Source organism: Leptonychotes weddellii, chromosome 1, assembly GCF_054177405.1.
Source record: "Leptonychotes weddellii isolate Sample4059 chromosome 1, ASM5417740v2, whole genome shotgun sequence".
NCBI classification, from domain to species: domain Eukaryota; kingdom Metazoa; phylum Chordata; class Mammalia; order Carnivora; family Phocidae; genus Leptonychotes; species Leptonychotes weddellii.
In genome coordinates this window covers 128,786,888-128,800,560 of record NC_138369.1, presented here as the reverse complement: position 1 = coordinate 128,800,560, position 13,673 = coordinate 128,786,888, and the positions used below count along the sequence as shown (strand labels likewise).

The window sequence follows — 13,673 nt, the reverse complement described above, 5'->3', positions numbered from 1 at the left end:
CATGCATGAACACATTCTTTTTTAAAATCAATTTCATTACCTCCTAGATACATTGTAGCTATTCAGTATTTGCTGAGTGAATGAATTTTTAGTCCCATTATCCCAGTTCAGGCCTCAGTTTTTTTTTTGTTGTTTTTTTTTTAAAGATTTTATTTATTTATTTGAGAGAGAGAGAATGAGAGACAGAGAGCATGAGAGGGAGGAGGGTCAGAGGGAGAAGCAGACTCCCTGCCGAGCAGGGAGCCCGAAATGGGACTCGATCCCGGGACTCCAGGATCATGACCTGAGCCGAAGGCAGTCGCTTAACCAACTGAGCCACCCAGGCGCCCCAGGCCTCAGTTTTTTTTACCAGCTCTTCCCTAGATGACAGCAGTAAGCCCTTGATTGGTTTCCCCTCTAGAAGCTCCACCACCCAGGACCCTCCCTCCCCTACCCCACCCAGGCCTACCACAGCAGGGACTCTGGGGGCAAAAAGGGCCAATGAGGCTGCCCAGAGTCTTCCTCCCACTCTGCTCCTCTCTTGATCGAGGCCTGCTATGAGACAACTTTTGGATTAGGCTTGGGAAAAGGCTGGGACACCCAGACGCCCTCTCCCAGGATCCAGGCCCTCGAACCCTGCTCAGCTGTTCCCTCATGCTAACAAAGTGTTCCTCTTACTCAATGGCTGATTTTATCTTTGCTTTCTCTCCTTTCCCCACTGTGCTGGGCTATGGAGAGACCCCGAGCCTCTGGTGGGACTCCAAAGGAATCGTTCAATCAGAAAATTAAGGCCAATTCAATAGGGAGAATCCTTTTACAATGTATACAGATAGTAAATTATTATGTTGTACACTTTAAATACCTTATAATTTTATCTGTCAGCTATAACGCAGTAAAGCTGGAAAAAAGAAAAGTCTTAAGGCCAGAGCCTGGGGCCCTGGCAGGGCCCAGCACTGCTGAACGCAAGGGCATGAGTTCGGCAAGAAGAGGACACAGGACAGAGCCTGGAAGTTTTCCTGGTGGGAGGTGAGAGGAAGACTCATCGAGCAGGAGTCAGGAGGAGAGTCAGACGTGTCTGATCCCTGAAGTCAAGGATAAAGAGAGAGTTTTCACGAAAGAGGGTATGATCAACAGTGCCAATGCAGCTGAGGATGGAGGAAAGTTACCTCCACTTCCTGAACTGGATGTGCACAGACCCTCCCTGGGACCAAGCTTGGGGCCAGGCTGTGCCTGGAGGCCCTCTGGCTGGATCTCGTATTTCGGAAACCTCCCTGTGAGGCTGGATGGGTGAGCCTAGGAGGGTGTGGACCCACCACCAAACCCCAGGGACAAGTCCCCGGGACCCTACTGAGCAGAAACAGGGTGGGACGGAAACTAAACAAATTGCTCCTTTAAAGCCACCTGAAATTTATGTCTCAGTAATGTTTGATTTTTGGCTTCTCTTTCCTGCAGCAGGATATTTAAAGAAAACAAATCTTTAAAATCTTCAACTCCAAAGCAAAGAGCCCTCTGTGTGCCTACTTCTGGTCTCTGCATTAGGAACAAATCTCCTTTACTCTTTGGTCTGAATTGTGTCCAAGGCAGATAGAGCCTCTTGGCCAAGATGGGTGCAGCCCAAGTCTCTGCCACGGCATCAGAGTGAGCCTGGCCCAACCAGACCTTGAGACCTTCCAGAGGCTTCCACTCTAGGGCACCCTGAAGCCAGGGGCCCAGAGGGACTGACAAATGGTACCAGCTGGGAGCAGAGAGGAGAGGGCCACATCCCTGCCCCAAGCCCAAGTCGGGTCAGCTCTCCCCCTGGGGACAGACACTTGGTGGGGAAGAGAGGGAGCTGAGAAGTCGCCTGAGGAAGGTGACCCTGGCTTTGTCTGGGATTTAAAAAGAGGTGGCCCATTTTTGGCTTTGGTCATTTCCAAATGATCCTAATCCAGAGCCAGAAAAGGAAGCCCAAGGAGGGGAAATGGAGACAAATACTGGAGCCCGAGTATGGCCCTCCTACTGCTCCCTTCCCAGAAACCCCACACCCACTCGGCTGTGGCCTGTGCGGAGTAGTGAACGTCACAGGGTAACCCCACAGTGCTGTGAGGTGGCTTTCGTTGCCCTTTTGCAGATGTAGGAACAGTGGCTCTGAGAGGCCAGAGGCTTTCCAGGGCCAATGACCAGAAGCGGCAAGGCCTGCTTTCCAGCCCAGCTCTCCTGATGCCCAGTCCGTGTCCTCTCCATTGTGTTCCACTGCCCGGCCAGCAAAAGGGCAGGCAGGACAGGCTTTCCATTTTTGTCAGTGGCTGAGGAGCAGCTATCTAGTGAACAGTGGGCAGGGGTCCTGCCTAGGGCTCAGTACCTTTGGTTGGTGACTTAATGCATGCCCTCCCCCCCCACAAGGAGTCATTCAGTAAGCCCTGCCAGGGGCCCTAGGCTTGTCCCCAGACCAGGGACCCTCCTTCCTGGTCAGAGTCATGGACTTCTAGGAGGTCAGGGCAAGAGTAGCCCTGAGGAGCCTCCAGAAAATTCTGTCCTTGCAGAGAGGGAGACAGAGGCCTGAGGACTGTCCAGGGTCATGTCCACAAAAGTAACGACAGCACCTTCCTCCCAAGCTGTTCTGAGGATTAAATGAGCTCATGCGAGCAAAGCACTTCCCCCACTCCAGCGGGTACTGCTAGGATTGCTGTCTCCGTGCTCTTGCCCACCGGAGCCGAGCTACTAGGCCAGGGGAAGAAAGAGTGCCTCCCTTTTGGCGGTCCGGGCCTCTGACCCACCTGGCCGCACACGGTGGGTTGATGGAAAGACTCAGAGGCAGGAGGTCTGGAACCTGGCCTCACCTGGCCTCTACTTGGGTGTGTGATCTGGGGGAGGCCCAGCTGAACCTCCCCCCCGCCAGTGCCTTGATTTTCCTCCGAGAAATAAGCCGGATATTCAGGAGGGACCCTTCCAGTTTGGGAATCTCCAATTTCAGCAGCAAAACCGCCCTACCAGGAAGCTTCAAGAGCATGTGCCTGGATGGGAGGAGGAAGCCCGTGTCAGGACAGACAAAGCTGCCCTGTGCTGAGAGGCCTCTGGCCTGGCCCCAGAGCTCTGCGCGTTCCACACCCAGGCGCAGGGGCTTCCAAGAATCAGTTAAAAGGTATTACTTGAAAGTTGCCAGACGGTTAACTTTGCGTTCCTGGAAGCTGTAGTCCAGGAACGACTGGGAGGTAGGGGGGTGGCGGGGAGAGGGGCGGAGAGAAGGCAGAGGAGGAGCAAGGGAGAGAGCAGTGGGAGGGGAAAGGTGAGAAGCGGGAGCAGAGACTGAGGCGAGAGACAGAGAGGCTGCAGGGAGAGGGGAGAGCGGGCTCTGAGCCCAGCCCAGACCCAGGGCTCCGATGACCACGGCTTTTGACCGCCTGGAACCCTGGCCGGTCACAAAATAGAGCCACGTTATGTTTTTTGAACAGGAAACTCCCCGACCGTGTGGGAAGGCAGAGCCTTCCGGTGGTCAGCCTGCCGGTCCCTTGAACACTCCCAGCGCAGCCCTGCGCTCCGCTTCAGCCCCGAGACGCCCTCGTTGGCTGCTCCTCCGTGAGCCAGCGCCCCAAAGCTGCCCTCGGAAGCAGCACCCCTCCGCTCCGCTGCCGGGCCGTTAGGGAGCCCACGCCAAACCGGGCAGGGGCCGGCTGCGGCTGCCACGGCGCCCCGCCTCCCGAGGCCCCAGGGGATCACGAAGTCCCGCCCGCCGAGGGCGACGCCCCCTCCGTCACCGCCAGCGGGCGAGCACCTCCCCAGCTCTCGGCACGCGCCGCGGGATGCGTCCCAGGGAAAGCGCCATGAGGTGCAGGGACGCGTCCCCTTCCCCAGCAGGGGACCCGGGCGGCCTGGCAGCAGTGTCCCCTTATCCCGGGTTCCAGTCACCCGCAGCCAGGTGCTGTTTGGAATCAGATGCGCCTCCTTCTGAGGTATGGCCGGGAGGCCCCCGGGAGCCTCACAGGACGTCACGGTCACGGTGTGACGTCATCCCGTCACCTCACCTCCCCACACAGGCGCTTTACAGCTCGCACGGCCACAAGAAGGCTGACCGAGAGACCACACTCCCATGCCTCTGACTGTAGCAGGCTGCTGGAATCGCTCCAGTTTATTTGTAGTTGTTAATCTCCTACTGTGCCGCATTTATGCATCAAACTTCACTGGGGTGTGTGCGGGGTTCGGTACGGACCGCGGCCTCAGGCCTCCACCGGGGGGCTCGGAGCAGACCCCCGCAGATAAGGGGCACTCCTGCAACAAACTGCAATAAAAGAGAACTGCCTAGAGAAGCCCAGTGCAATGGGAAAGGCAGACAGGGATTTGGCTCGGCCGCTTAGAAGAGGTGTCACCCTGAGGAAGTGGCCTGTCGGCTCAGTGCTGGTTCCCTCGTCTCTAGAACGAGCGTGACGACTGCAGAGAGGTTGTGGGGATCAGAGACGCGCATGTGAACCCCCACACAGGCCAGGCGGCGGGCGGTGCTCGGTGAAGGTTTTGTCACCCATTACGGGGCCCTGCAAACCTTCAGCCGTGCACGCTCCAGGCACAGGAACTGAAGAGCAGGATGTGGGCACCGGGGGAGCATCACCTGGGTGCCAGGCACTGTGCCCAGGTGCCCACGAGGGTCAGCCAGCGAGGGGTCTGGGCTCCGTGACGCGGTGGGATTCTGGGCCCCGATCCCACACTGTGGCAACCTCCTCTGCCCCATCTGTCCCTACTCCACCCTCAACCACTAGCAGGGCCCTCTTGGGTGGGGTGGGATGGGCAGGGCTGGGCAGGGCATCATTATCACTCCCAGCGCAGTGCTGGAGACAGAGTTAAGCTGGGCCTTCTTATCGGCTCCCCAGGCCCTGTGCTGAAATGCACTGCCTGGCTCTGAGGCTTGGGGGCTGGAAAGCGGGGCCCTATGGTGGCTGCCCAAGTCCTTGCTCCTCTGGAATGGTCCCTGGGAGCAGGAATGGGAGAGGCAGCCCAGCAAACAGAGAACGCCGCCTGGCTTGGACACCACGTCATCTTAGGCAATCCCTTCCTTCTCTAATCCCCATCTGTGAAATTGGGGGAGGAGGGGCAGCTGGATAAGGTGACCCTTGAGTCCCTTGCAGCTCTAAAGAGTTAGGATCCTGTGACCCACCACCTGTGACGTAGCTATGACGATCATCCTGTTTACAGACAAGCCACGGGAGGCCAGGCAGAGGGAAGAGACTCACTCCCATAGCGTACTAGTTGGTAGCAGAGCTGAGGGACACCCAGCCCAGTGCTCTTTCCACCCCACACACCCTCACCTCCTAGAAGGCCCACAGAGGAAAGGTTTGGAGATGATGAAGGGATGGCTGTTTCTGGGCTCCCCATCCCAGGTCCAAACCCTTCCATCAGGTTCCAAGTGTGGACTGGGGACATCTCAGAGGGGTTCCAGACACATGGGTACCAGGCACCTCACGGGGGGGAGGTCACTCCTTGGCTCCTGTCCAGGGAAGGGAGAGATGTCAGGGCTTCCTGGGTGTGTGGAGAGCTGGCCCCATAATTGGGCCCAGATAATAGCCATGCTCTTATCAGGGGGGCAAGGGCTCCAAGGGGTGCATCTGAGAATCAAGGGCAGGCTCAGCAGAAGTGGGGAGGGGGCAGAGAGGGAAGGTGGGTGCAGGTCCTTCAGCCTGGAAGGAAAGACTCTCTGAGGACAGGTCCAAGGCTTAGGGGACAGGTGTGCGGGGAGTCAAAGGAAGGGGCAAACTAGATCTACTTCCCCTTGAGGAGCAGAAAAGCCTGATCCAAGGGGCTTTCCTAAAGAAATCCTAGATATCTCAGGTTGGGAGGGATGAGAGACACCCAGAATCTATGTCCCAGGGCAGGAAGGGTTATGGCCACCTTTGAGAACCTGAGAAAAGTTATGTCCTCGCCCATTGGGGAAACCGAGTCCCAGGCTTTCCGGGAGATGACCCACACACTTGGCTTAAGACTTGGAAGGCCCCGCCAGACAGTGGGTGGGTCCCCTGTAGAGCTGGAGGCAGGGACCCAGTAGGTGCCATCCTAATGACCAGACACGGGGCCCCGGACCGGGCAGAGCAGCAGAGACAGGCAGCAAGGCAAAGCAGGACCAGGCCTCCCCGGACCCTGGGGCCTGGCCTTCTTGGCCCCCCATGGAGCTGGGGCTCCAGGCAGGCACACCTGGGTACCCAGCCAGCTCCCTGACTATCTCCCCATCCATGTCTTGGCCCAGGTTCCTGGTTTCTCTTCCTCTCTGGCTCAGGCTCAGACCACCCTGGGGACTCCCATCTGGGAGCAGGGCTGTGTGTCTCCTCACTGCTAGGCAGCCTGGCCTGAGCTGTGCCCTCTGAAACCACCCAGAGAGGCGACAAACAGATTTGTGCGCAACATACACACCTGGGGTTGGGGGCTCAAGAGGCCTTATGCCCTCTTCTCCTCACCATGCAACCATGGACTGCAGGCTTCCCAGACAGACAAATCTGCTTCAGCTTTACTTGTACATGGGGACCCTAAGAGTTTTAAACATGGCCACTGGAGGCATTTACAACAAAGTCAAAACCAGGCTACCTTTTTGCATGCCAGTGAGTACCCTGCACCCCTCCCAGAGCCCAAGAACCTGAGTTAAGCATGGATGAGAGCTGAGAAAAGGCTTGAACGCAGAGGGGGCTTGGAATGGGGAGACCCCTAAGACCAGAGCAAAGGGGACAAGGAAAGTGCTGGAGTCCCTGAGGTTGAGCAAAGACATTCTGGGTGGGAGCAAGAAGGAAGCGCAGCATCGAGAGGGACTCAGCACATGGAGAACTGGAGTTATGACCTCTCCAGGCTGGGCTGACACCCCCAAAGGATGGGCTCCTGCTCCCCCCCCACCCTAAGTATGAGCATGCACACACAGGCACACACCTCCATAGGACGCTGAGGTGTTCATCTGATCCTCTGGGGACATCCCTCCCTTTTACCTTCACCACACCCTGATTTCACCTGGATACAAGGGCGGCCGGAAGCAGTGGGGTCGGTGCCCATCCTCACCTCCTAAGGTAGTTCTGATACTTCAGGGGGGCAGGATCACATGGGGCACTTGACAAAAATTCAGATTGAGATTCCTGCCCTCCCCCCTCCCTGAGATTCTGAATCTGGGGTCTGGGGACCCGGGTAATCCTGAGAAGGTGGTCCTTGGAGGAACGCTGGGTGGTCTGTTAGCTGTTGGGTGGAGAAAACAACCATAACGATACCGGCCGCATTCATTGTGTGCCTACTGTATACCTGATGTTTGGCATAAGCCACCTCATTCTATCCTTTGGCAGCCTTCCAGGAAGGTGCCATCATTTCTATTCCCAAAGTCACACACTGGTCTCCAGAGAGAAACCGCAGTTTGAGGTGGCTTCCTCTCCCACCCCACCCCCACCCCCTTCCAACGCCCAGGGGCTTGCCGACTCACAGGGCCTGGGACCCATGCCAGCGACAGGACCAGAACCAGCATGTGATTCCCCAACAGGAGAGAGTGACCAGGGTAACGCCCGCTGGCAAGAAAGACTGCAGAATTGTAGTGTGATGGAGACCCCCCCCCACCCCGGGATAATGCAGCGGGAGGGCCCACTCCCAGCCTGAGGGCCGCCCAACCCCCGCGGAGGGGGCGGGGGGAGGAGGCTTCAGTGTAGCGACGCCGGACCGGCCGGCCTGGCGAATTCCCAGGTGGCGGGCGCCCCCTGCAGTCAGACAGGGGTGCGGCAGGGCAGAGGCCGGGACTTCGCCGGGGCTGACATCACTGGGACCGCGGGGTTTTCTCTTTCATCGCTGTGGTCCTTACTGTTGCTCCATTTTAAGGATGAGAGAAGTGTTGAGTGTCTTGCCCAAGGTCGCAGAACCAGCCAGTACGGGACCCTGGCTCCTCCCTCCCATAGTCTTTGTCCCAGCGCCTCAGGGCACCCTCACCCCCAAGCTCCCTAGCCCGCAGGACAGACAGGGCAGGAAGGCCGTTGTAGGAGGCAGGCAACGGGTATTTAATGGGCTTTGGTGGGGGTCTCAACACTCCCACCAGGGGAGTGGGCAAAGGCAGAGCACAGACAGGCCTCCACGCGGGGCTCAGGAGATGAGGTTCAGGTGCAGGGGCTCCTGGCATCGCTGGGTGTGAAGGGGTGAGCGGCAGACAGCGCCTCGTCTGGGGCAGTCCCACAGCAGGGGCAGCACTGGGCCTGCGTGGAGCTGAACACAGAGTGGAGGGATGGGGGCTGTCCCCGAGCCCCTGCCCCACAGCTCACGACCCACCAGCTGGGGAGCAAGAAACTGTCCAAGCCGCCATCCCCGCCCCTCCCCCCCCCCCCGCAGAGCAAAGGGAGTGGCCTGGCACCACAGAGTGTCACTGCAGGGGCCCTGGGGGAGGGGAGGCTGTGATTACCCACCCCCACTCCATTCCTAATGGGCCACTTCCATGTGTTTCCTATGTTGGGCTTCAGAGTAAAAAAGCTGTCTTTAAGTAAAGGAATCCCCCCTCAGAATTACGAACCCCTGGACTAGTCTCAGTCCTTACTAATAGCTGAGAAAACTGATGCCCAGAAAGGGTAAGTGACTGGCCCAAGGCCGACCAGCAAGTGAGTGGGGCGGTCTTTTCCTTTCCTGTCTCCAGGGCCCCCTGGTGTATTCTGGAGGCCTGTGACTTTATTTCCTGCACTGCTCAGGTCTATGATCCCCCTCCCTCAAGTTCTGAGTGCTCCAGCTTCAGGGCCAGCCCAACATGGGTGAGAGGGTTCCCCCCAACACCTGTGAAATCCACAGACACCCTCTCCCAACACACACACACACACACACACACACACACACACGCATACTCCTCACCTCCTGGAGGGCTGCAGCCTCACCACTCCCTGGGGGACCATTCCCTGGTTTGTAGAGACTCAGAGGTTGGGGTTGGGGGCCAGGCCCAGGCCCTGGGACGGCTGGGGGACTGAGCACTGAGGGGCACATTGGGAAGTGAAGGTTCTGCATGGGCACCCAGTCAGACCCCACCATTCTCTGTAGCCAGACAGCTTCGGCCATGTACCTGGGGAGCAACAAGCCAGATGGGAGGGGTCGTGGCCCTCCTGGCCTGGTACCCCTCAGCTTGGGGGGCACATAGCCCAAGGCTTGGCCCTGCAGAGACTGGCTCGGACCAGTCTCATCCAGGCTATAGTGTCCCTCCACCCCATTCCTTGGGGCAAGAACCCACAAAGGCAAGGAAGGGGGCGGGTTCCGGAGGCTCTCACAATGCCCTGTGGAAAACCCCAAAAGAAGAAGAACAGGGAGTATAAGGGCCTGGGAGCTAGGCTAAGGGGCCAGGGGCGATGACCCAGCTTTATCCCACCCCTCAGCCCCAGGGGTCACCACTCGGACCCCTGGTCTGCCAACTCACTTGGGTCCCAGCGGTGCACAAATTGTTAAATACCAGTTGTTGGCACAGCCATGGTCGAAGGGGTTGTATCCCTGCAGGTATTGGCACTGGAGGGAGGCAAGGGCCAGAAGAGGAACTCAGATCCAGCAGGACTGGGCAGGCCACCCCCCGATGGCCCTCCCTGAACGTCAGCTCAGCTCAGGGCGGCAGCAAGACTCCAAGGGCAGAGAAGCAGGGAGAGGGAGCCAAGGCCTCCCCCACCCCACCTACCTCCGAGTAGCTCTCTCTAGGCAACCCCTGGTACTGCACCCACTTCTCTTGTCTTCTCAGGGCTCCTCCCCCATCACCTGTATCCCTTCTGCAGTACCCTCCCCTTTTCTGTTTCCTTTGGCCATACCACATCCTCCTGCCACCTCCTTCCAGATATACTTTCAGATCTTCCTTTTATTGCTAAACTGCTCCAAAGACAGTTCCACGCCCCTCCCCCAACTTCCCTACTTTCCCACCTCTCATTTTTTCCAAACTTGTGTCTTCACCGACTTTCACTATCTAGAAGGGTAATTGCCTGGGGCCCAATCAGATTTCCCTAACAAAATAACCTGGCCCTGGAAGTCTGGACTGAAGTTCCTGAACACCCGTGCAGTGAAGGTCAAGTCCTCCCCTGGACAGTCTTAACCAACTTCTCCCCCTCCCCTCCCTCTACACATCAGCCTCACCCTCCTCCTCCTCCTCCTCCTCCCCAGGACAAGCTGATTCTCACCCTGACTTCAAGAGCCTTGGCTACAAAATGTCTGTCATGACCAAAAGTGGCCCAGGCCCACCTCTTCCCACCACCAGCTCTCTATGTCCCATGTCCCTGTCATGAAGATGTTGACCTTCGACACTATTCTCCACCAAAAGGAGCCAGAACTCCATGCGGGGCAGCTGACACCTACGGGAGGAAAAGTCGAGACACCTCCACAATGTCCCACTGTTGCCAAAAAGCAACATTAACCATCACGATACTTTGAATTCTTGCCTACTTTAATATGTTTAAAGCATTTAGGGGAAACTGGTATTCCATTTGCAATTTTAACTAAATGGTTAGTAAATGGTTAGAAGAGTTGGATTACATTTACAGTTAGAATTTTAAATTTAGAGAAATAAATTTTGATTTATTAGATGTATACGAAGTGTGCAAACACGTTGACTGTCCAACGCTTAAAGGAGTGATAAATAATTGCCTAATGAGCTCATTAGAACTCTCTAATAAAGGGCAGCACCTTCCTCTCCCCACTGGAGAGCCTCTCAGATGTGAACGGAATCCAACAGCTCGGAAGTTCTCTGACTCTCTTCTCTCCCTGGCTCCAGACCCAGTTCTCCTGCTCCAAACTTGTGCCTCGAACACTCTCACACTCCACAGGATGGTAACCAAAGTGGGCATGTTCTCACTCCATCTCCTGCCCAGCTCCCTGCTGCCTTGGTTCTCTGCCCTTCTTCCCCCGGGGGTCAGGGCATCAGGCTTCCCTCTCTCTCTCTCTCTCCCCCTCCCTCCCTCCTTCTCTCCCAAAGCAGGATCAGTTCTTTTGTGTATAGATTCACTCATTTGCTCATAAATATTCTGGGGCCTCGACAATGTCCTAGGCACTGCACTGGGGATTGAGGACACACCGCCACCAACAAAGCCAGCCTAAGCTTTCAGGCAGCTGGCGAGTGGTCAGGGCAGCGCAGAGAGGGGATGAGGGAGCAGAGCAGGCAGCGGGTGCCAAGACTCCAGGGGGCAGGTAAAGTGGCAGTGGCCCTGGAAAGCAGAGAGCGGGGCCCTGAGAGGCTGGGGGGGGGGGCGCCACGGCAGGTGCATGCAGCACCACGCTGCTTGCCGTGTGCAGCCTGGAAAGATGAGTCTTAGGACTGTCATGGCCACGTGGTGAGCACGACAGTAGTGTGACAGTGAGCAGAGGCTGGGCCGCACGGGCTGGGGAAGGTGAAGAACGATGCCAGTGAGCAGTCAGCTCGTCCAAGAAACATGCCTCTGCTGGAGAGGAGAGCGCAACAGCCGGAGGGGAGGCCTGTGATGTTAAGGACTGTTTGCTTTGTTTCCAAGATCAGAGAGACGTGAACATGTGTAAATGATGATGGGAAGGAATGGTAACAACAGCAACACCCTATAGGGCATTGGCTTGTACCAGGCACTGTTGTATGTGTTGTACACATATCAACCCAAGCTGCTCCCTTTTACAGATGGGGAAACTGAGGCACCAGGTGGCTAAGTAACAGACCCAAGATCTCCCTGCCAATAGGAAGCTGTGGTTTGAATTTATGTAGACTGGCTCCAGAGCCCTTGCTATCAAGCGCCAAGCAAGGGGTCCCAGGAGATTTGGTTTGGGGATGGAGGTAGGAAGGGACTGAATGCCTGAAATGGGTTCTGGAGGTAACGGGAGAGAGCCCTGAATGAATGAATCACATTCATCACAGAGTGCAGTGACTCACAGAGCGCAGACCATATACAGATTTCTTAAGACTGGAGATCACAGACTGGGAGAGCCCCATTCTGAGCAGTGGAGCAAGGACGGGCCGATGGCTTGACTGGGAGCCAAAGGAACCATGGGACGTGGGAAGGGAGAATGCTACCCCGGAGAGGCTGAAATGATGGACTGAAGCTGGAGAGAGAACGCATGCAGACCACAGGAGGTGATGAGTAAGGGCTAATGGGTAAGAGCAGAGGAGTCACGGGTGGGCTGGGAGCCAAACAGGGGTGGGTTGGAGTGATTGAGTGCTGACTGTAGGGATGGGAGGTGGTGGGCAAACAGGGTTCCTCTGTCCTTTCAGCTGTCTCATTGTCTCCAGCCCTCCTTCATCAATGTGGCCAACTACAGCCTTCCTAAAACAACCTTTAGTTGGGATGCCTGGCTGGCTCAGTCGGTAGAGTATGTGACTCTTGATCTCAGAGTCTCAGGGTCATGAGTTCAAGCACCACATTGGGTGTGGAGCCTACTTAAGAAAAAAACAAAACAAAACCAACATTTAGTCAAGTCACTGTCCTGCTAAAGGAATCCGATGGCAAGGATGTTCACTTTAATCACTCCTACTCAACGCTGTACTGGAGATCTAAGACAGTGCAGTAAGAAGAAAAAAAGAAAGCCATCGAAGTTGGAAAGGAAGAAATAAAACTGTCCTTATTCATAGATGACATGATTTTCCATGTAGAATCAACCAAAAAAGCTATTAGGACAAGTGAGTCCAGCAAAATTGCAAGATTCAAGACCAATAAACAAAAATACACTGTATTTTCTTAAAATAATAAACAAATAGAAATGAAGTTTAAAAACACATTTATAATAGCACACAAAATACTTAGAAAAGATCTAACACAATGTACACAAGATCTATATATTGAAAACTACAAAACACTGACGAAAGAAATCAAAGAAGTAAATAAATGGGAAGGGGCTCATGGGTTCAAAAACTCAATATTGTTAAGATGTCAGTTTTCCTTATTGGCTTATAGGTTCAATGTAATCCAAAGAAAAATCTCAGAAATCTTTTGTGTGTGTGTGTGGAAATGAAGCTGATTCTGAAAGAAGAACAAATCTGGAGAACTCACACTGTGTGATTTCAAGACGTAATACAAACCTACTAATCGAGACAGTCAACTGACTTTTGACAAATGTGCAAAGGTAACTCAATGGAAGAAGGATAGTCTTTTCAACAAATGATGCTGGAACAACCTTTATGCAAATGTAATAAATCTTGACCCATACCTTACATTGTATACAAAATTTAACCCAAAATGAATCATAGGCCTAAATATAAAATCTAAAACTATAAAACTTCCAGAAGAAAATATAAGAAAATCTTTGTGAGGGCGCCTGGGTGGCTCAGTTGTTGAGCATCTGCCTTTGGCTCCGGTCATGATCCCAGGGTCCTGGGATCGAGCCCTGCATCGGGCTCCCTGCTCTGCGGGAAGCCTGCTTCTCCCTCTCCCACTCCCCCGGCTTGTGTTCCCTCTCTCGCTATGTCTCTCTCTGTCAAGTAAATAAATAAATAAAAATCTTAAAAAAAGATAATCTTTGTGACCTTGAGTTAGGCAAAGCTTTCTTAATTACAACACCAAAAGCACGGTCTATAAAAGAAAAAAACCCAACAATGCATTTCATCAAAATGTAAAACTTCTGATCTTTGGAAGACACTGTTTAAAAATTGAGATGACAAGCCAGACTGGGAGAAAATACTTGCAAAACACCTATCTGAACCCAGAGTATATAAAAAACTTGTAGAACTCAATAATTTCAAAAAACCCAATTCTTTTAATGGGCAAAAGACTGGAACAGACATTTAATCCAAGATATACAGATGGCAAGTAAGAACGTGAAAAGATGCT

General features: G+C 54.7%; 1 protein-coding gene across 1 annotated transcript in view; it reads right to left on the bottom strand.

Moving 5' to 3' along the window:
* Positions 1-7,925: 7,925 nt before the first annotated feature.
* ZDHHC19 (zDHHC palmitoyltransferase 19) overlaps positions 7,926-13,673 on the bottom strand; it is a 9,902-nt gene continuing 4,154 nt past the window's right edge. Inside the window, exons 6-8 of the mRNA XM_031037163.2 lie at positions 9,335-9,420; positions 8,782-8,986; positions 7,926-8,151 (exon numbers count right to left, since the gene is read on the bottom strand). Of these exons, the coding sequence (XP_030893023.2) occupies positions 8,032-8,151; positions 8,782-8,986; positions 9,335-9,420 (411 nt within the window). The 3' untranslated portion in view covers positions 7,926-8,031. The remainder of the gene's footprint in view (positions 8,152-8,781; positions 8,987-9,334; positions 9,421-13,673) is intronic.